The 19846-nt window shown below is 40.1% G+C and overlaps 1 protein-coding gene across 1 annotated transcript in view; it reads right to left on the bottom strand.

Annotated features, from left to right (window-relative positions):
* The window catches only part of LOC123973142 (vertebrate ancient opsin-like), a 64660-nt gene that overhangs the window by 39858 nt on the left and 4956 nt on the right, over positions 1-19846 (bottom strand). The window contains exon 2 of the mRNA XM_046053037.1: positions 15147-15475. Within this exon, the coding sequence (XP_045908993.1) occupies positions 15147-15475 (329 nt within the window). The remainder of the gene's footprint in view (positions 1-15146; positions 15476-19846) is intronic.

Below are 19846 nucleotides of genomic sequence, written 5' to 3'. Positions count from 1 at the left end.
GCTTGGTTGTAAGTGCAGGCTGCCTGTCCACAGATTGGTTGTAAAGGGTTGGCAGATGTCAGGGATCCCAAAGTCCTTGAAAGGTGCTGCTCTGTACCTGCAGTTATTACCAGTCGCAACATCTGACTATATGTTATGCTACCCGCTCCCCTAATTAGGGCTAAATAGTAATATTACATTAGACATAATATTGTCCTCAGGTATTCAATTGTATCTTATCTAGTATCTATGTTCTAGTTGTTATTTTAAAAGTGCAGTTTTTAGCTTCAAGAATGCACACACGCATGGTGCAGACTAGTGTGAGTTCAGTGCAAATTTGATATATTTAGCATGCACCATAAACTATATATAAAGATGGGTGACGCGTCTCTACCTCCTCCCACTGTACAAAAATGAAGCCAAAATATCCTGGATAAGGGTGCTGCCATCTTTACTCTGTTGAAGTCATTTGGAGCCAGAGTCTGTGCAGAAGTGATCGAGGTTGAAGCCACAGTATCAAGGTCCTGCCCATACACCCAAGCAATCATGAGCACGACTCAGCTGTCAGTTGAGATGTGAAACCCCATCAAATAACAAAAATGACAGAAACCATTATTTGACGTTCATTTAGATTTTTTAGTTTGACCCATCCACTAACATGGAGGGGGTGGGGTTTGTGAACTATACCGCAATGCCAGCTACCATGGGGTGATTGAAATGTTTTGTCTTATGGTGAGCTGTCATGTTGTCCATCTTATATACAGTCATTGGTATATACAGTATGTGGTTTTGAATGACCAGGTTCATTGCAAAAAGAAACAATCTCTGAAGAATCCACCACTTACTTGTGGTTGTTATTCTTTGTTCCAACGCCTAGTAGAAAAATTATCTCTAATGAACTTTTTTCTTTTAAAGTTACCTTATTCAGTGTTTGTATTGGGTGGGAACACGTGATCAAACAGATCATTTGAGGATATGCACATCATTCAAAACAAAGGCCTTCCCACCTCATTTTGTTTTACTTGTTCTGTATGCATGAGTGACTACTTGCTATCAGGTGTCAACATCTGGCTCATTGTTATTCAAAAACAGCGCATTTCAGGTTGCTTTCAGGAGAGGTGATGAGGGGTGGAGTTGCAATGGAAGTGATAATGGGAACTGAGACAAGCAAGGTGAAAAAGATGGATGGTAATGGCACAGTGAAAGGGAAAGAATGTGCCAAGAGGGCACACGGAAAGAGGGGGGAAAGAGAAAGAGAACTTAGAAAAGAATGAAACAGCAAGAGAGAAAGCAGGGACTGCCGCAGTCACTGCAGAAAATAAAATGAGCCATTGTACTGGGTGTATGCACAGTGATTCAGAAAAGTAAGCCACTGACTGAGGCAATCAGAGTGTGAATGTGTGGAGATGTGAGTGAGAATAAAGAACACACACACACTTTCATACGGCAAAGGGAATACAGAGAGAAAAAACACGTAATGCATCAAGGGCCCAGCAAGACAATGAGCAAAGACAAGGCACTTGTAGTACAATGCAAGGAGAACAAGAACAAGAGCTTCATCCTGCAGCCAGTCTGACGGAGAACTAATTTGGGTTTTACACATGCTCCTACACAGCAGCCGTGCCCTCTAACATCTCACCACTTCCCCACCAAGCAGAAGTGCTGGCAGTTTTCATTCCGAGGTTTGCAAGAAGTGTTTTCACAGCTGTGTCTCGTTCTCTCTACCTCTCTTTCTGTCGTGGTTGTGTGTGTGTGTTTGTGGGTTTTTAGTCACCCTAGTTTTTGCACTGGGAACATAAGGGGTCCTAATGTGAACAAAGAAACAAACACAGACACATGACTGGAGTCAAAGAGCTGGTATTATCCTGGAATTATAATAGTTTATTAGGTGCACCTAGCTAAAACTAACGCAATCTAATACAACAGCCCTGCAATAAATGTACCTACGTCATACTGAGAAGTGGTTCTAATCTTTCTCTACCCTCATTGGGGCAGGACAAAATATTAGAAATACCTCTCAGTTTAGTCAGCAGTTACAATCAACAACTCTCTAGAGCTTCCACAAAAATTGAACATTATAACCTTCATGAAGGTAGGATTTACTGTATTGCAGGACTCTATTAGACTGCATTAGTTATAGCTAGGTGTAACTAATAAACTGGCAATTATATTATGTGTATACTTACTTTAACTGTAACAGTTAATTTGCATACGCATAAAACATATGTATTCTTTTGGAGAGTTTGTTTGTGTGCCTCCTCAGAAGGTGATGCTACACAACCATAAGATGCTATGAAGCAAACGCTGCTAGCCAGTATATCATTATGTGAAGGTCAGCAGCACATTCTGACAACAGTGGTGGAGAATTTTGAATAATAGCTCTTGTCCACAATTACCTGCATTTATATGATGTCTCTCAGCGATTCTCAATTAATGGTCTGATCGTTTAGGCTCTGAAAGCTCAAAACATAGTGAAAGATGCCCATTTCAGTTTCAAGATATTTGAAGATGAGACTGATATCTTTTTTTGTCCAAGCAATGGTCTGGAAACCAAAGAAATTAACCTTACAGGGAAAACACATCCTCATATTTGAAAAGCTGCACCAGAGTTAGTTTGGCGTTTTTGCTTGAAAAATTACTGAAATAATTGATTGTTTACCCAAAGAAGGTTAATAATCAAGGGCAACTGGGCTAGATTGAAGATACTCAAAGACGTACACAGTATCTTCAACCTAGTCCAGTTGCCCTTGGTTTTAACCTTACTTGGATAACTATGACCAGGATGACCTTCACAGACAAACAAAATTGTAATTAATTCTGATTAATTAATTAACTGCTGTTTCAGCTCTAAACAGTAACCTCCTTGACTCTCAAGGCAGACATTCTGGTGTTGGGTAGGGATGGTTGGCCTTTATGTACCCCCTCGTGGATATACTTTTTAATCCTACAGTTGCATTAAAGGAAGGCGCGTGAACGACGCAGCTTCATCAACAACAACTTGTCCATGAGAACGTATTGTTATAAGCAAGTCTATACATAAGTGCAGCAACAAAGACACTTAAATAGGTATTGAGACTTTTTTTATAGCACATTTGTGCATGCCAGCAAAGTAGGTGGAGGCACAAGTGTAATTTTTTAATCCAAACTGCACCACCTACAGTCATTTACATATAAATTCTCCTGTGGTGCACTCCATACCTGTTTTTGTGTAATATGATAGTAGGTCACAAAGTTACCAAATGGATAACTTTGTGAATAATTTTATAACCAGCGACCAGGTTGCTACATCTGATGTGGGCCAGCACAAGATTAGGACCCCAGTCTGTCACTCTGCCCCTCCTTTTCTTCCTTTCATCTCTCTGGGTTATTCACTTCCTCTTTGATATCTTCATCCCTATCTCTCTCTCCATCTCTACCTCTGTGCCACATAGCTTACAGCATGATGGAGAAATATTGTAGCACTTGAGACTATCACTAGATATCCACAGGGACATACTGTATGAGTCACATAATGAATTCAGACCAAGGGTAAAGATGTTAAGACAAGGGAGGGGACGGCTGGTTATATAACCAAAAGCATGTTGTGTCTTTGTTTTCATTCAAATTATTTCAAGCAGATGTGTCCATGTCACTCTGTTGAAGCAGTAATTGCCAAGGAGAACTGAACTTGACAGAGTGTCTTTGGGTCAGGAAATCTAATAACTGGATTGGGTTAAATCATGAATCATTAGAGCCAGGGGTCATCATTTCAACCACTTAGTTGTGCCTGATTTCCTCTGACAACATAGCAATGAATTAGTAAATAACCAAATTGAAATTAGTAATAATAAGTAACTTGTATGTTTTTTCTTTTTCGTCAAGGTTAACACAAATGGTCTTGTTTTCATGCAAGTGCACAGCTCATGATGTGCCTTTGTAGTAAAAAAACAAACAAAAATTACTTTTCCTGGTGTCATGATGTTTTTTGCTTCATCTTTGCCTTTTAGGTGTAGTGAACCAACCAGTGGACACTTAATTATTTTGTGCCAAAAGGAAGAACACAGCATCTCCCCTTTTGGCAGGGGTGAGTTATCACCCCTCAAGTAAAGCGCCTGACTCCAAGCTGAAACACCCCAAAAGAGGTGGGGGTGAAGCAGCGCTCTGCATTTGTGGTGTAAAAACATAACAGTATATCAGTTCAGCGGTAAGTGCAAGTTGTAAGCAAATGGTGATGTTGCACCTGAATAGGCCTCTCTAAAATAACACTGGACCCTACTATGCACAGTTGTTGTGCCTATACCTCTTGGGGATGATCAATCCGGATGGAGAGATGTACTCGCACAACAATCAGTAAGCCTTTGAGGAATGAGTAATATACAGTAGATGTGTCTATATGTAATTGTGCAGCACAGCAGCTTTGGTAGAGACATTTACAGGTGCTGGTCATATAATTAGAATATCATCAAAAAGTTGATTTATTTCAGTAATTCCATTCAAAAAGTGAAACTTGTATAATGTATACATTGATTCCACACAGACTGATATATTTCAAGTGTTCATTCCTTTTTTTTTTGATGATTATAACTGACAACTAATTAAAACCCCAAAATCAGTATCTCAGAAAATTAGAATATTGTGAAAAGGTTCAATATTGAAGACACCTGGTGCCACACTCTAATCAGCTAATTAACTCAAAACACCTGCAAAGGCCTTTAAATGGTCTCTCAGTCTAGTTCTGTAGGCTACACAATCATGGGGAAGACTGCTGACTTGACAGCTGTCCAAAAGACGACCATTGACACCTTGCACAAGGAGGGCAAGACACAAAAGGTCATTGCTAAAGAGGCTGGCTGTTCACAGACCTCTGTGTCCAAGCACATTAATAGAGAGGCGTAGGGAAGGAAAAGATGTGGTAGAATAAAAGTGTAGAAGCAATAGGGATAACCGCACCCTGGAGAGGATTGTGAAACAAAACCCATTCAAAAATGTGGGGGAGATTCACAAAGAGTGGACTGCAGCTGGAGTCAGTGCTTCAAGAACCACCACGCACAGACGTATGCAAGACATGGGTTTCAGCTGCCGCATTCCTTGTGTCAAGCCACTCTTGAACAAGACACAGCGTCAGAAGCGTCTCGCCTGGGCTAAAGACAAAAAGGACTGGACTGCTGCTGAGTGGTGAAAAGTTATGTTCTCTAATGAAAGTAAATTTTGCATTTCCTTTGGAAATCAAGGTCCCAGAGACTGGAGGAAGAGAGGAGAGGCACAGAATCCACGTTGCTTGAAGTCCAGTGCAAAGTTTCCACAGTCAGTGATGGTTTGGGGTGCCATGTCATCTGCTGGTGTTGGTCCACTGTGTTTTCTGAGGTCCAAGGTCAAAGCAGAAGTTTTAGAGCACTTCATGCTTCCTGCTGCTGACCAACTTTATGGAGATGCAGATTTCATTTTACAACAGGACTTGGCACCTGCACACAGTGCCAAAGCTACCAGTACCTGGTTTAAGGACCATGGTATCCCTGTTCTTAATTGGCCAGCAAACTCGCCTGACCTTAACCCTATAGAAAATCTATGGGGTATTGTGAAGAGGAAGATGCGATACGCCAGACCCAAGAGCTGAAGGCCACTATCAGAGCAACCTGGGCTCTCATAACACCTGAGCAGTGCCACAGACTGATCGACTCCATGCCACGCCGCATTGCTGCAGTAATTCAGGCAAAAGGAGCCCCAACTAAGTATTGAGTGCTGTACATGCTCATACTTTTCATGTTCATACTTTTCAGTTGGCCAACATTTCTAAAAATCCTTTTTTGTATTGGTCTTAAGTAATATTCTTTCAGAGATACTGATTTTGGGATTTTCATTAGTTGTCAGTTTTAATCATCGCAATTAAATGAAATAAACATTTGAAATATATCAGTCCGTGTGTAATGAATGAATATAATATCCAAGTTTCACTTTTTGAATGGAATTACTGAAATAAATCAACTTTTTGATGATATTCTAATTATATGACCAGCACCTGTATAATTACTGTTTATAATTAAGTTTTCCAGATTTATATTCCAGCATTGTATCAGTGTAGCATACAAGTGAAACAACCAAGCACAATATACATAACGGCATGTTTTGTGACTTTGTTAGTGTCTGATTGGGTACACTGCCAGCAACTGAAGTGAAAAATTACACAAAATAGAATCCTACATTCTGCTGTTGCCCTGCTAAACCAAGCATTTATACTGAAGTAAAGCAAAACATCTATATAGTGCATTGCAATGGGGATTTTTATGATTCATATGTGGATATCTCCTTCCAGGATTATCTAACTGGGATATTACTGCTCTGATCCTCTGAGCATATCTTTCCAACTGTCTGGGTTCTGGGTCTCAAAGACCTCCTGCATCTCTGTACCTACCCAGCCTTTCCATCGGACCACACCACCGCAGCGTCTTTCTACATTTTTCACTCCACTGCCTGTGGCCTGCAGTGCACACACATACACAGATGTGCATTCTCTGGACTGAGTCAATGGCGCTTCTCATGACTTTACTTTGCATGTTGTCTGTGTGGGACTTACTCTCATTGCCCGCTGAACTTTGCTTATGGATGAACTTGCTCTGTGGCTGTTGTGCAACCTGTGTAAACACCTAAACGGCTGGATCAGGACATGAACGTAGCATGGATGCCACCCAGAGACCTACCCCGTCTTCAAGGCCTCTTGGCATTTAATAATTATTTTACATACAATGAGAGATCTCATTCGGACTTTACGTATGAACTGTTGAAGGAATCGTCATGTAATGTTGCTACACGAAGATTGGTGATTGTTTTACTTTTACTTATATCAGGCAACGTGCAACCTAATCCTGGCCATGAGCTGCAGTGTATTCAGATGCCATCTGATTGTAAATCCTTGTCTGGTCTAAGTATTGTTCATCTCAATGTCCGCAGCTTGATGTCCAAAATGGATATGATTAGAATATGGGTTAAATCAGCAGATGCGGACAAATGTAAATTGTATTGTCTGAAAATTAGAAAGAAAGGTGTTTTTCTGGCAGTAAATGTGGATATTGTTAAGGGCCTCAGTATAACTATTGTTGGGTGTTATAGACCTCCATTTGCCCCAATCATGCGTTTCAGTCTCTGATGCAAACTTTTATCCAGACTAAATTGTAGTGGAATTATTATAACTGGCGACCTAAACTGGGACTGGCTTAAGCCAGTACCCGATGATTTTAAATCTTTGTGATTCTGTCAATCTCACACAGTTTATCAATTTACCCACTTGTCCAAATCTTAAATGCCCGGAGAAGTCTACTTTAATTGACTTGATTCTGACTAATGTTCCTCATAAATTTTTGCAATGATGTAAGTGACCATTGTGTTGTGGCTGCCATCAGGAACACTAAGGTCCCTATATTAAAACCATGTGTCATTTGTTAGAGAAATCTTAAACACTTCAATGAATAGGGGTTTTATACTGTTTTGTTTTATTTTAATTGGAGTAGATTAGAGCTGATGTGGAGACCGCTCAGACATTCTTTAATGAGAGTTTTACACAAATCATAAATACACATGCCCCATTCAGGATATATACAGTAATTGGGCATTCCCCAGAGAGTAACTTGTCTTGGGCCGAAGTGAGGACAACATGTTCTACAACTGATTGGCTTGTACAGCTAAGAAACAAATGCTCCTCTTTTATTAAGACAGCCAAATCTGAATATTACTTGTCCATGACCACTAAAAATTTTGGAAAGCCATAAAATCCCTTTCTGTAAGCAAAACGTGCAAGTAGTACCTCCCTTTGCTATTAAAGATTCAGTTGCTGTACATGACAAAATGGAGATCTTGAATAGTTTTTATGATCATTTCATATCTTCAGGTTCTCTATTTGACTCTACTTGTTCTGTGTCTGTGAATCCCTGTACTGACAATCCAGTATATACAGTCTTCTAATTTCGTACCATTTTTGTCCAATATCTAACTTATCAGTGCTAGCTAAAATTCTTGAAGCTCTTGTGAGTGATCAACTAAAGGAGTTTTTATACTCAAAAGCCGTTTTATCTACATATCAATCAGGCTTTAGAAAAAGACATAGTACCATCACAGCTGCAATGAAGGTGGTAAATGACGTTTTCGTTGCACTTAACAGGAAGCAACTCAGGACTTTCAGAGAAAGCAGTCACTTGGTTCTAGTCTTGTGTCGTTCAAAGAACGTTTCGTTCATAAGGCCTAATCGTGTGTATGACTCGGGAGGAACGGGTTGTCTCAGTGAGTGATTCATTCATTTTCACGCATGCGTGAAGGATCTTGGACTCTTACGTTCACTCGTCACACGTCAGCTGCATGGGCTCTGTCAGCACAGGAAACAGAATTGATTAGTTCACGACTCTCAACTGTGGGTCTGTTTGAGTCGTTCATTTGTCACGTGACAGCTACTGTGGAGCTGGAATGAACGACTCGTTCACCGCTCACATGGGTCCTCCTCAGTCTTTCATTCATTCGGCAGGCTGAGTGACTGCCAGCGCCGGAGAATGAGAGGCAGGTAAGCTGTCAGGTAACAGTCACTGGACTGATATTATATAGCTATTTTGTTAATTATGTGACATTTTATAAAGCATACCGTTATTACAGCGCAGTGATGTTGTGCTAAGTTATAGTTTTAACACAGCCGCACTGTAACTTTAGTCCTGCTAGTGTTTAACATTACAGCTAACAGCTGATGAGAGTTGTTCTGGGTCCGCTCCACTTCAGAGCCCTGACTGGGTTCTACCTGGAGCCGAATTACCTCCGAGGTCGTCTCCTCTCCAAAACAAACAGACCCGGTCATTAAAACATTGAAACACAGCCACGTAGCAACGTTAGCGTAAGCCCTGTAAACTGCTAACAGCTGATCCAGGTCCGCCAGAGAACGCAACGTAACTTTTACTTTTTATTTACTAACAGAGCGGTGCTGTTGTTTCACAGCTCGTGACTGGTGAACAACCTGCAGTGTTTGAGAGCGATGTGCTCATGTGTGTTTCTCTGTCTGCAGAATCCTGACCTGATGTGGCACATTCTGCGTCCAGAACTGCCAAACTGCTGCGTGTATATGTTTATTTCTCTGTTCCTCTCTCTGTGCTGGAGTTCTTTAAGAACTTGGTGGCTTGATCCAGATTATTATTAAATTGGTTGAATTCTAATAAGAGTGTGTTTATTCATATAGTGTATCAAGCTTATTACTTCAGTATATTTACTGCAAATCTGATATTAATATTTTACTCATGGATAGGGATGTTAGGCTACTGTATGAATGAGCACTTTAGAGATAATGATAGTAATTATATACATAAGCCTTTATATGGCTGGTCTGGTTATATACTCGGGAAAGATTGTGAAAATGGAAGGATTTAGCCGGAGTAGTGGTGATTACAACATATTTCTGTGGTTTTTACATGGTTTGAATGTGGTTGTGGGCCCAGGGGGGTTTATATAATGATGATATACAGTAATCAAGAGGTGAATTTGTGCATTATACTTTGTCAAATAAAGCAAGCCAGGCAGCCTTCCGTGTTTGAGAATGGCACTGTTTTTTAATCGCCCACTAGAGGGCTGCAGCGCCGCAATAACCAGCCTAGTTCAAATGAACGAAATGAACGAAATGACTCAAAAAAAGATTTGAATGAACGAGTCTGTCAAAAGACTCGAACTTGCCATCACTACTTGGTTCTCAAACTACCTTAGCAATGGGTCTCAGTATACAAGATATGATACTGTATCAGTCAATAAGGGTGTACCACAGGGCTCTGTATTAGGTCCACTTTTATTCACTATTTATGTAAACAATATGGGTCAAAATGTGTCAAATGCTAATTTGTATTTTTATGCTGATGATACTGTTATATATTGCTGTGTGTCAACTCTTGTAAAAGCCACTGAATATTTGCAAAATGCATTTATCAAAGTCCAAAATACCCTTATGCAGCTGAAATAAGTTCTAAATGCAGATAGGACCAAACTTATGTTGTTTACCAAATCCAGAAACAGGCCACAAAACATCCCTCTGGTGGTCACTCTGGGGGGAAGTGAATTAGAGGTCGTTAACTCCTATAAATACCTGGGTCTTTTGATTGATGAGTCCGTAAGCAACATGTGCTGTACCTAGCGAAAAAGCTCAGACTAAAATTAGGTTTTTATTTTTAAAATAAGTTGTGTTTTTCTTTTAATGTAAAAAAGCAACTTGTGGCCACAACTGGTGATCTTTTATATATGCATACCTCTGCACAGAATCTTCATATGATTGACACAGCTTACCATGCTTCCTTGAGGTTCACTACCAATAGCAAAGCTGTGACTCACCACTGTGAGCTATACTCTCGTGTAGGATGGCCTCCTCTGGCAACCCATAGGCTCTCATTGGTACACCTTCATATATGAGGCAATTCTTGGTCTGCTGCCAAGCTAACTATGTGTTCTTATCAAGCAGAAAAGTAACGGGTGACACTCTTTGCAATCTCAGGACTTATTTATGCTCTCTGTGCCAAATACCTGTACGGAGACTGGAAAGAAGGTATTTGTGTATTCTGCACCCTCAGCATGAAATACGTTGCAAAAGGACTTGAAACTCATTGAATTAATCTAGCTAAATGCTTTTAAATCCAAAATGAAACATCTAGATATAATTATTAATATTAATATGTAAATGTTCTTAGATCAGTAGATGAGTGAAAATTACTCAAAATGATTTTATGAAATGTTAGTTTACTAGTCTTGTTATCTGTCTGTATCTATGTGGGGTTTTTTTTATATATGCTGCTGCCTGTCTTGGCCAGGTCACCCTTGCAAAAGAGGTTCTTAATCTCAATGAGACTCTCCTGGTTAAATAAACGTTAAATAAAAATACACTTGTGCAAGAAAACACTTTACTCAAGGAGTCAATACCACCTGTCATCACTGCTGAGATGGAAACTAGCAGAATGGCATTGGCTTCTATAAGGCCAAAGCCAAAACCAATAACCCAAAGTAGAGCTCTAACGCGTGCACCTGTTTTAACATCTTCAGAGACTGAAGTGCCCATAAAAGGACAAACTCTCCTCTCTCACAGCTCCTGTCCTTTGCACTGATAAAGACCTCAATTTCCAATCACAGTGAAGGAGTAATAAAAAGAGACAACACTAGCAGACACAGAAAGAGCTCTCCCCGTATGTCTGTCTGCCTGCCTGTCTTCTTTTCTATCTGTCCATTTCTTTTGCTAAAAGCTACCAGCAAGCATTTGATGGAGAGGGTGATGCCTAGTTTAACTGAACAGTGAGCTTATTTTCACATCATGGCCACATCCTACTAAACATCCACCCACTCTTTGTGTCTTCAGCCGCATCAGATTGTCAGTCCTATTGGGGATGTGGATGCAGCAGAGTGAACTCTAACTTGGACCAAACCCAAAATTTATTCACTGCTTCCCATGTGTACTGTTCCAATGATGGTCACGTTATTTGATAGGGGAATTCAACTCAATTCTTGCGGACAAGTTGCTCACCTGCTTTTATCTGTTCCAGCTGGTGTTACCTAACACTGCCTGACAAGAGAACTATAGCATTTACATTGCATAGCATCATCACTGGGAGAAGAACAATCCTAAACAGCACGACGAGCCATTAAAAAGAACAAAGATAAAGAATGCACACGTAGTCCTGCACAAAGAAGGGACAGAAGATGATGCTGAACTTGACATATAATACATGTATATGTATTAAAGAGTTTGGAAGGAAGAGAAAGAGAGTAAGGGAAAGGATGATAAAGACAGAGAGAAATAGGGCTAAACATTACTTTCCCTTGCATCCCTCTTCATCCATACAAAGAACTGTGTGTTCTGATATGGAAAGATAGCAAGTAGATAAAGTGTGAAAAGGAACTAAAGAAAAAGACCAAAGTGAAACAAACTGATGCAGAGACCTTATACGAGACCTCGTCAAAGAAAGAGGGACTATGTGGTTGTTATTAGATTGATTGTTATTCATCTCTACACACAGTTGAGTCATGGCGCACACAAGGCTGCTGAGCACAAGCATGCTTATGCAAACACACACACACACACACACACACACACACACACACACAACACACATAAAAGTCATTGTTTACCTGAGAAGACATGAAGCTCACAGAGTCTGTGTGAGTTGTAGCCCTGGAAAAATTGCTCTGGGACCTGTTTTTGCAAACTGTGCGACTGTGTGTGTGTGTGTGTGTGTGTATGTGCAGCTTTCCTGGAGCGAGAGAAGGCACTGCCTGTCTTCCCTCATTTTCTTTCAGTCAGTCAGTGTGGAAACATTGTGTGAAAAAACAAACATTGGTTACTTCATGCCACAGTTCACAGCCACCGGCGGGCGGGGATGTTCTCGACGAACAGCTGTCCTCCCCACCTCACAGCAGACCTCTACTGCTGGATACTGATTGACATAAGCTGGGCCTGTATTTATTATGCATCTCAGAATCATTTGCAGGAGTCAGGGTGAAAGTGAACTTACTGTAGAATTGAAAGCACCACCTCGAAGTGAGACTTGAGGGTGATTGTTACTGTTTCATTATTTTATTACTGACATTTTCTGCATTTACAAATTTACCACTGTTTAATATATGACTCTTTTTGTCTTTAGGCTTTATGTGGATAGGCAAATACTACAGGTTGGTAACCCGGTTTTAAAATGTTATACTGACTTTTATCACTAATAGGCTGTACATAAACAGTGGCAAGTAGCCTTATCAGTAAATGTATATAAAATTTCTAACTCCAGATAATTGTTTTACACTGCCTATATTAGCGCTGCATCTAGCATGTTTGGTATTGAACACATCGCGATGATGAGCACATCTCTATTAAAAACATGGAATTTATCTTCTCTTCCACTGTAACTCGATTTGCGTGAATGCTGCTTGTTTTTCCAAATTTGACTCAGAGTGGTGGGAAATTGTATTATCTGAGGAGCTGTAAAAGCACCATTTTGATTTATTACTGCAGAAACCGCTGGTTGTGACAGACTCAAATCATCACAATTTCAAAACTATATTTTCCCTGCCACTGGTTGGGAGGATCTTGGTTTATGTTTATATCCCACACAAAGTCCATCTGTCCATTTTATTAAACTCATAGTGATCAGTGAATGTCTCTTATGCATGCATGTCTCTGCTTGAATGCCACCTCCTGGGGTCTCCTAATAGGTTAGGACACCTATGGAGCTTTCCTAAATAGTAGCATAGATAGGAGTTCTGTCCTAAGTTACTAATGTTGAAAGCAGCTTTTACTCTTAGCTAGTACGTAATGAAAAAAATCATCACTCTTGAAAATCTTTGGGTGTCAGTTGCTGATTTCCTACTTTGAGATGCTTGATACATACAACTCCTTTTGAATTTGAGACCAGTATATTTAACACATCAATTCAGTCATTTGGGTTTTTTACAGTGATTTAGATAAATGTGTAAACCAAATGGAGCGTGTGGCTTGACCCATCAAAATGTAGATCCTCTGGCAAAGACGCAGACATTTTATGAATGTTCGGTGACAGCAGCGATGGTAATTTTAAATGTATGAATGTATGAATGGAAGGTCATATAAAAAGACACACATAATAAAGTCCAAAATCTGCTGCAAAACGTGTTTGTTAAGCAGCTGCAGGTTTTGGTTCACTGGTTCACAAATTTAGGAGAAAAGTAGTTTATAATAAAAAGTAGTAAATAAAAAAAATGTTGGTTTAAGTGCCGGACATTGGCGGAATAAAAAAGGGGGCCAAGCAGTATTGGATTGTAGAGGACAGATGTAGTTACTCAACAACAAAAGAGAGTGTTGATGTGTGTCTGCAAGTGCGATACAACAGCAGATATCTTTTTTAGGAAAAGCTGAGGAATTGAATAATCAAGAATATTTTACTACATGATGTGTAAATGCTGATAGGATGTAATCAGGATGCATACGTCTATGTTAGCTGCACAATGTCCTATATATGTTTTTATTGCATTGCTTTTTGCTTACTTGGACATACAACTGTTACTACGTGCTTTTTTAGTTTGAAATTGATTTTTCTTGTAAGATCTGCTTGAATTCAATAAAAATGTTTCATAACCGAGGACACACATTCTGCACTGCACCAGCACTTGTTCAGGAGGCAATCTGAAACACATGTCCTAATAAAGACAGGAACACTGTCTCTTATGATAGATTGCATGAATCGCAGTTTTGAGTGCTCTTTATTTTGGTTATTTAATTTACGGTCGAATCCAGACGCTTTAATATATTATAATAATTTATTTTCAATTCCATTGTTGCCGCTTCTGTTTTTAAGTTGAGATGTGCCGGGCTGCATTCTCTGCACCTGCTGAATCAGCTGGCATGGAAGAAATTATGCCACTCTGAACTTTATGTTTTAATACAGCATCACTGTTATTAGACAACTGTGTTGGGTAATGGAACTCATGGAAACTTTATTACTGTTTTGGGAGGCAGCAGAAATTGTCTGTAAACACACTAACATATTACAGCCTTTTAAGTTGATATGGCAAAGTTGTTGGCAAAGAGTTTACTGTTTACATATCCAGCAGACCCAGATCAATGTGGATTGTGTCTCTGGCCACCTGATCAGTTTAAGTCCAATATTCACTCTCCTTTTAACTTAGGTTTAGTCTCTTCCAACTCCTAAGGAAAATATTTGTTTCTTTAGTTGCTAAATGTGCCACTACATTCAACGGCTAGTCACACTACTTTTGTGCTGGAGGGGTTGTATAAAGTTGGTTTTTAGAGCTTTTTTCCCGGAACGCAGCTGGAAATGATCTTCATGAGAACAGTAAACCAAAATAGTAAAGCTGTGGGCTGCAAATACCAAAACAATGCGCTGAAAGATGATAAAACACTATGTGGAGCTGAGGGGAACTGTACGAGCAACATCTTTCACATACATGTAGTCATTTCATTCAGTTAGTATTAAGATATTGATTACAATAAAAGTCTACTAGTTTGTAAAATTGAACTTCAATAAATTGAGACATTTAAGATGGTGTCCTCTGTATAAATAATGAAACTATTTATACTGTATTGTATAGGTTTATCTTATGTTATCTGAACTCCTTATTTATCAGTGGCAGCCAATGTTGAAGGTGCAACTTGGCTCATTTGTACACGTTCTGCTGGTTTAGTGGAAGCCTTCCCTATCCCCATATTGCCTCACCTGTCTGATGGCACACAGCAGCTTCCCATAGCAGAACACAATCACCAGGAACGGGACGATGAGGCAGAAGACAAACAGGGAGATGATGTAAGATATGTTATTTGTCGTCTTGGCCGTCCAGTCGACAGAGCAGGTGGTCCCGGGACCCTCAGGGCCATAGCGGCTCCAGCCAAAGAGTGGCGGCAGGGTCCAGATAAGGGAGTAGACCCAGGACAGGGCGATGCCCATTGAGATCTTATGGTAGTTGGAAGGGTCTGCCTCAGTGGGGGTCATCATGGTGCTGTAACGCTCATAGGAGAGGACAGCCAGGGAGATCAGGGACACGATGCCTACAGGGCACACACATACATAGGTAACCATTAGTATAAATTCAGGCATACATGTACAAATATATTGTATACATAGGTAACCATTAGTGTAAATTCAGGCATGCATGTAGAAATATATGGTATTTGCAGGTAACAGAAGGAGTTAAATACAATGCAAGCATACATAACACTGTGAACGGCATGTGCAGGTGGGTTTTTCCTTTTTTATACCCTGTTACTACTGTACTTCATGTTTAATGGGGTCATCAAATAGAGACAAAAATGCACTGCCTGTCCAAATGTTTATCTACTGTAGTGAGGAAAGCATGCGCTGCCACTGTGATCTAAAGCCTCACTGCTTTTTATAAAATCAAAAGTGCAGCAAAAATGAGCTTTATGGTTTACAGCTTCAAAGAATTTTAAAATAATGACAATTGAGTGAAATGTGCAGTATAATAAAACAATTTCAAGCGCAGTTCACTCTCCCTGCAGAAGATACACACTGCTGTAACATCATAAACAAGCAGAGACCATACCTGTAGTGTCTCTGCTTGACAGAAGCAATGCAGTGACACACGACACATAAGATTTTGAGGAGCTTACTTATCGTTTTGTGACTGTTCAGTGAACACACAAACACACTCTATCTCAATATCTCTGTTTTTCATGCTCAGTGTTTCAGAAGCAGAGGAGCAGGAGGCTGGAGCTTAGTGTCCATACTGACCCCTCAGCCTTTTTTTATCCTGTTTTCTATTAGTTTTGAAGCCATTATGATCCACGAGGCCATCCTTCATCCGCTTTGATTTTCAATGGTAGTGAAGCGGACCTGAACTGGAAGCTCCTTTTAAGAAGGTGGTGACACCGCAGTTCCTCAGCACGATGAATGAATAAATGTAAAAGTGAGGACAGCAAGGTAGCAGGGGGGAGAAAAGTTAGAAAAACTTTAAGCCAGAAGATGGAAACAAATTTAAGCTCTGTGAAGATGACAGTTTTGTGTGTGTCCACTTGCATTGTGCAAATATATTGACCACACTGCATATACCTGGTGTACCCTTCCTGCAGAATCTCTTTGGCAGAGCATGCTATGCTTGTCTGTTGCCACCAGATATTGCACTCAAGTTGCTCTTCCCGCACAGGCTGCTTAGCTCCGGGCTTTTATTAGCTCCATTAGTACATTACAAAGTCAACACAGTTTTACAACAACCCACGTGCTTCTCTTTGATCTGGGCTCACCAACTCGTAGCAACCAATCCCAAACTAGATTTACAATACCTCCTCAATGCAGTGCTATCTGATTTACCTTGTATTTTTCCTCTTTTATTCTCTGTCTGAACTGTTAAGTTTCAAATAAACAGGTATACTGGCAGATCTTATCGTTAAGCTAAAATCTTCATTAGCCAAGTGTGGACTCAATAGCCACAGTAGCTACTTGCCAACAGTTTAGCTAATGCGTAGTGCAAACACGACTTTCAACGTTGACAGATCATAGTGCTGTTCAGACTTCACAACTTGTTGTCTTGTAATTGCATGAGAAGTGACATTTGAAATGACAGGTAACGACACGAAAGTTGTTTGTTTTATATTTTATTAAAAATAAAAAGTCAACCTAGGCCGCCTAACCTATGTCTTTGGACAGTGGGAGGAAGCCTGAGCACCCAGAAAGAACCCATGCAGACACAGGGAGAACATGCAAACTCCACACAGAAAGACTGGGGCAACTGGGGTTTGAACCCATGACCTTTTTGCTGTGAGGCCACAGTGCTATCCACCGGACCACCGTGCTGCCCCTATTGAAAAAAATGAAAATTGAAAAGACAAAGAATATGGGTGAAAGAATGGATTAGCACATGCGGGCAGCAGGGATTGTCTTCTGTGCTACAGAGAGTTGGACTATTTAGCATGCTAGACATATGTCTGACGTCGGCAATGCCTCTGCCATGCGTTGGTGAGCCTCTATGATGCGTCATTGGGGAGTTCACACATAAAAATTGAGTGCCCATTGGCATGTGCCAATCTCTCGCTGAATTGCCTCCAATCTTATATTTAATTTGATCTCTAATTAGTACTTGCATGCTATGAAATGTATTTGCAAAGTGAACAGTAGGACAAATAATGCTGTTTTCAATGCCCCAGGCTAGCAACTACTAGTGTTTCATTTATTGTTATCACATGTTCGTTGTCTTATCATAAGACATTTCAACCAAACGCTATGCAGCGTGCGGATATGATGCGTTGCTTGTAAAAACAAAAAGGATGGAAAACAATAACACTATTTATTAAGTAGATATTTCACTGTACAGCTATATCACATAAAACAAGTCTTATTTCTTTTAACTCCTCGGTTAATTGAGTCGATGGTATCTCTTTGCGTTTGTTGGACAGCATCTACAGGGCTGCTGGAGGGTTGAGATGCAGGAGGTGCAGTGGAGACACCGGGTGCTGGGTGCATTCAGCTCCTGCTCAGCTACAGCACCACCGACCCCGCTGGAACACGCAGCGACTAAAAACAGAGAGTGCCTCATTTGTTTGTGTAAATAAATGTTAAAACACAACTTGAATGCATTTGGTTTACTCTCTTTTCAAACGAGGGAATACAAATTACTTACCTGGGTCATCCAGTGTGTCTTGTCCCCTTGCACCTCGGTCACTACTCAGAAGGGATTGTCTTTCCTGCAAGTTGCTTACCATAGTCAAGCTCTTGCGTCCCCTTTCCTCTGGGGTCTGTTTTTGTGCCTTTTGTCCACTAAATAATATCTTATCTCCTGCTTCAACTTCCCAAACAAGAACTTCAGTCTCACACTGGGTGAAACTTATTTTTTGTTGCTATTCTGTCAGACTTTGCCATTCATACAGTCAGTATGTATTAATATAAAATTAGGGGCCATTCACTGACTATTAATAGACAACTATGCACATAAAAATGGTGGGACAAAAAGCTCACATGTGCCAACTTTTGAGTTGATTGTGATTTATAAATGGAAATTGGTGTGGGACGTGCGTGTGCATTGTGTTATAAATCACAATATTGTTGTACATACGCTGCTTTCTTTGTTTAATCTGTACACAGCCTTTTGGCATGAATCCTACACACAGTTTTATAAATGAGGCCCCAAGTAGAGCTTGAAAACAGTAACTGACAAAAGGTTCGGTTTAGGCACAATACCTTTTGTAATGGTCATATGTAATGTTTTTTATGGCACTGAAAAGGATGTGTTTCTGATGATAGGGCGGTCAGATGAGAAAATGCACATACGTGTTGTTTTGGAAAGCAATGATAAATGACATATTGTACTTTGATTTAGAGAACTTGTTGAAAAAGGATGAAACTTTGGATACACTGTCTCTGGTTGCCTATGATAAGACGCCATGGTTTGTATGGATACACCAGTCCATGTTTTCTCATGCGATACCAATTCTCATACCTTAACCATCTGCTGATACTAAAAACCAATCTGAGGCCAGTGCTCCTATGTCCCACATTTAAAAACCATATACCTCACTGCGTGGAACTTGTGGGGAGGTAACATGAGACTCAACCGGGACTGCATCTTACTAAGGGTCAGATAATATCTACTGTATAAAGACTTCCTGTTAGATAAAATAGGATAATCAGAGCCAATGAATGTTAAAAAAATAAGAACTTGATTTCTGATTTGTACCCTTTACATTTACTGTGAGGCTTTCCATCCCAAAACCTAGGTTGGGAACATGTGGTATATCACATCTTTTAGATGACAAACTGATAATGTCTGGTATAAATGTCTCAGATGGTTATTAACCACCTTCAAGCGAGGAACCAAATCAAATTACACTTTCTCAATATTGCATGACTCACATACAGAGGCATTACAATATAATACCGGCAGTCATCATGTTGCTTATCTAAGTGACAACATGAAAAGCTGATCCCATCACACGTTGACCCTCTTTCTCTCGTTGCACAGTACATAAGTGACAAGAAAATCTTTATCCAAGGCAATAAGATGTCATAGAGAAAGACACCTGGACAACTTTGGATGTAACTTCATAGCATCTGAAATCAAACATCACCCCTCTTTTAGTCCCCTGGCAGGATCAAAGACAGGAGCTGAATCTAATATTCCAAAATGAAACATCTTGTGATCTGATAATGTCTGAAATCAAAAAGAGCATCTTCGTTCTGCTGTCTGTGTGATGCTCCCTCACTGCTCTTGTCATATTTGTCTGCTAGAAAGCATCTGGTTCGGTATCACTTGTCTGATACTATATATCCAGGAAAAGACAGTTTGAATGAAAAACACAGGATTGAATAAAGCTTTGTTTTCTCTATAAATCCCATCGCTGTGTCTTTTCCCTCAGTCATCACAGGTTCACAGAACTACAGTGACACCACTAACAGTTAAAAAAAAAAAA

The sequence above is a fragment of the Micropterus dolomieu genome, linkage group LG06 (genome assembly GCF_021292245.1).
Source record: "Micropterus dolomieu isolate WLL.071019.BEF.003 ecotype Adirondacks linkage group LG06, ASM2129224v1, whole genome shotgun sequence".
NCBI lineage: Eukaryota > Metazoa > Chordata > Actinopteri > Centrarchiformes > Centrarchidae > Micropterus > Micropterus dolomieu.
Note: the sequence above shows the minus strand (reverse complement) of the source record. Positions and strands in the feature narration are given on the sequence as shown.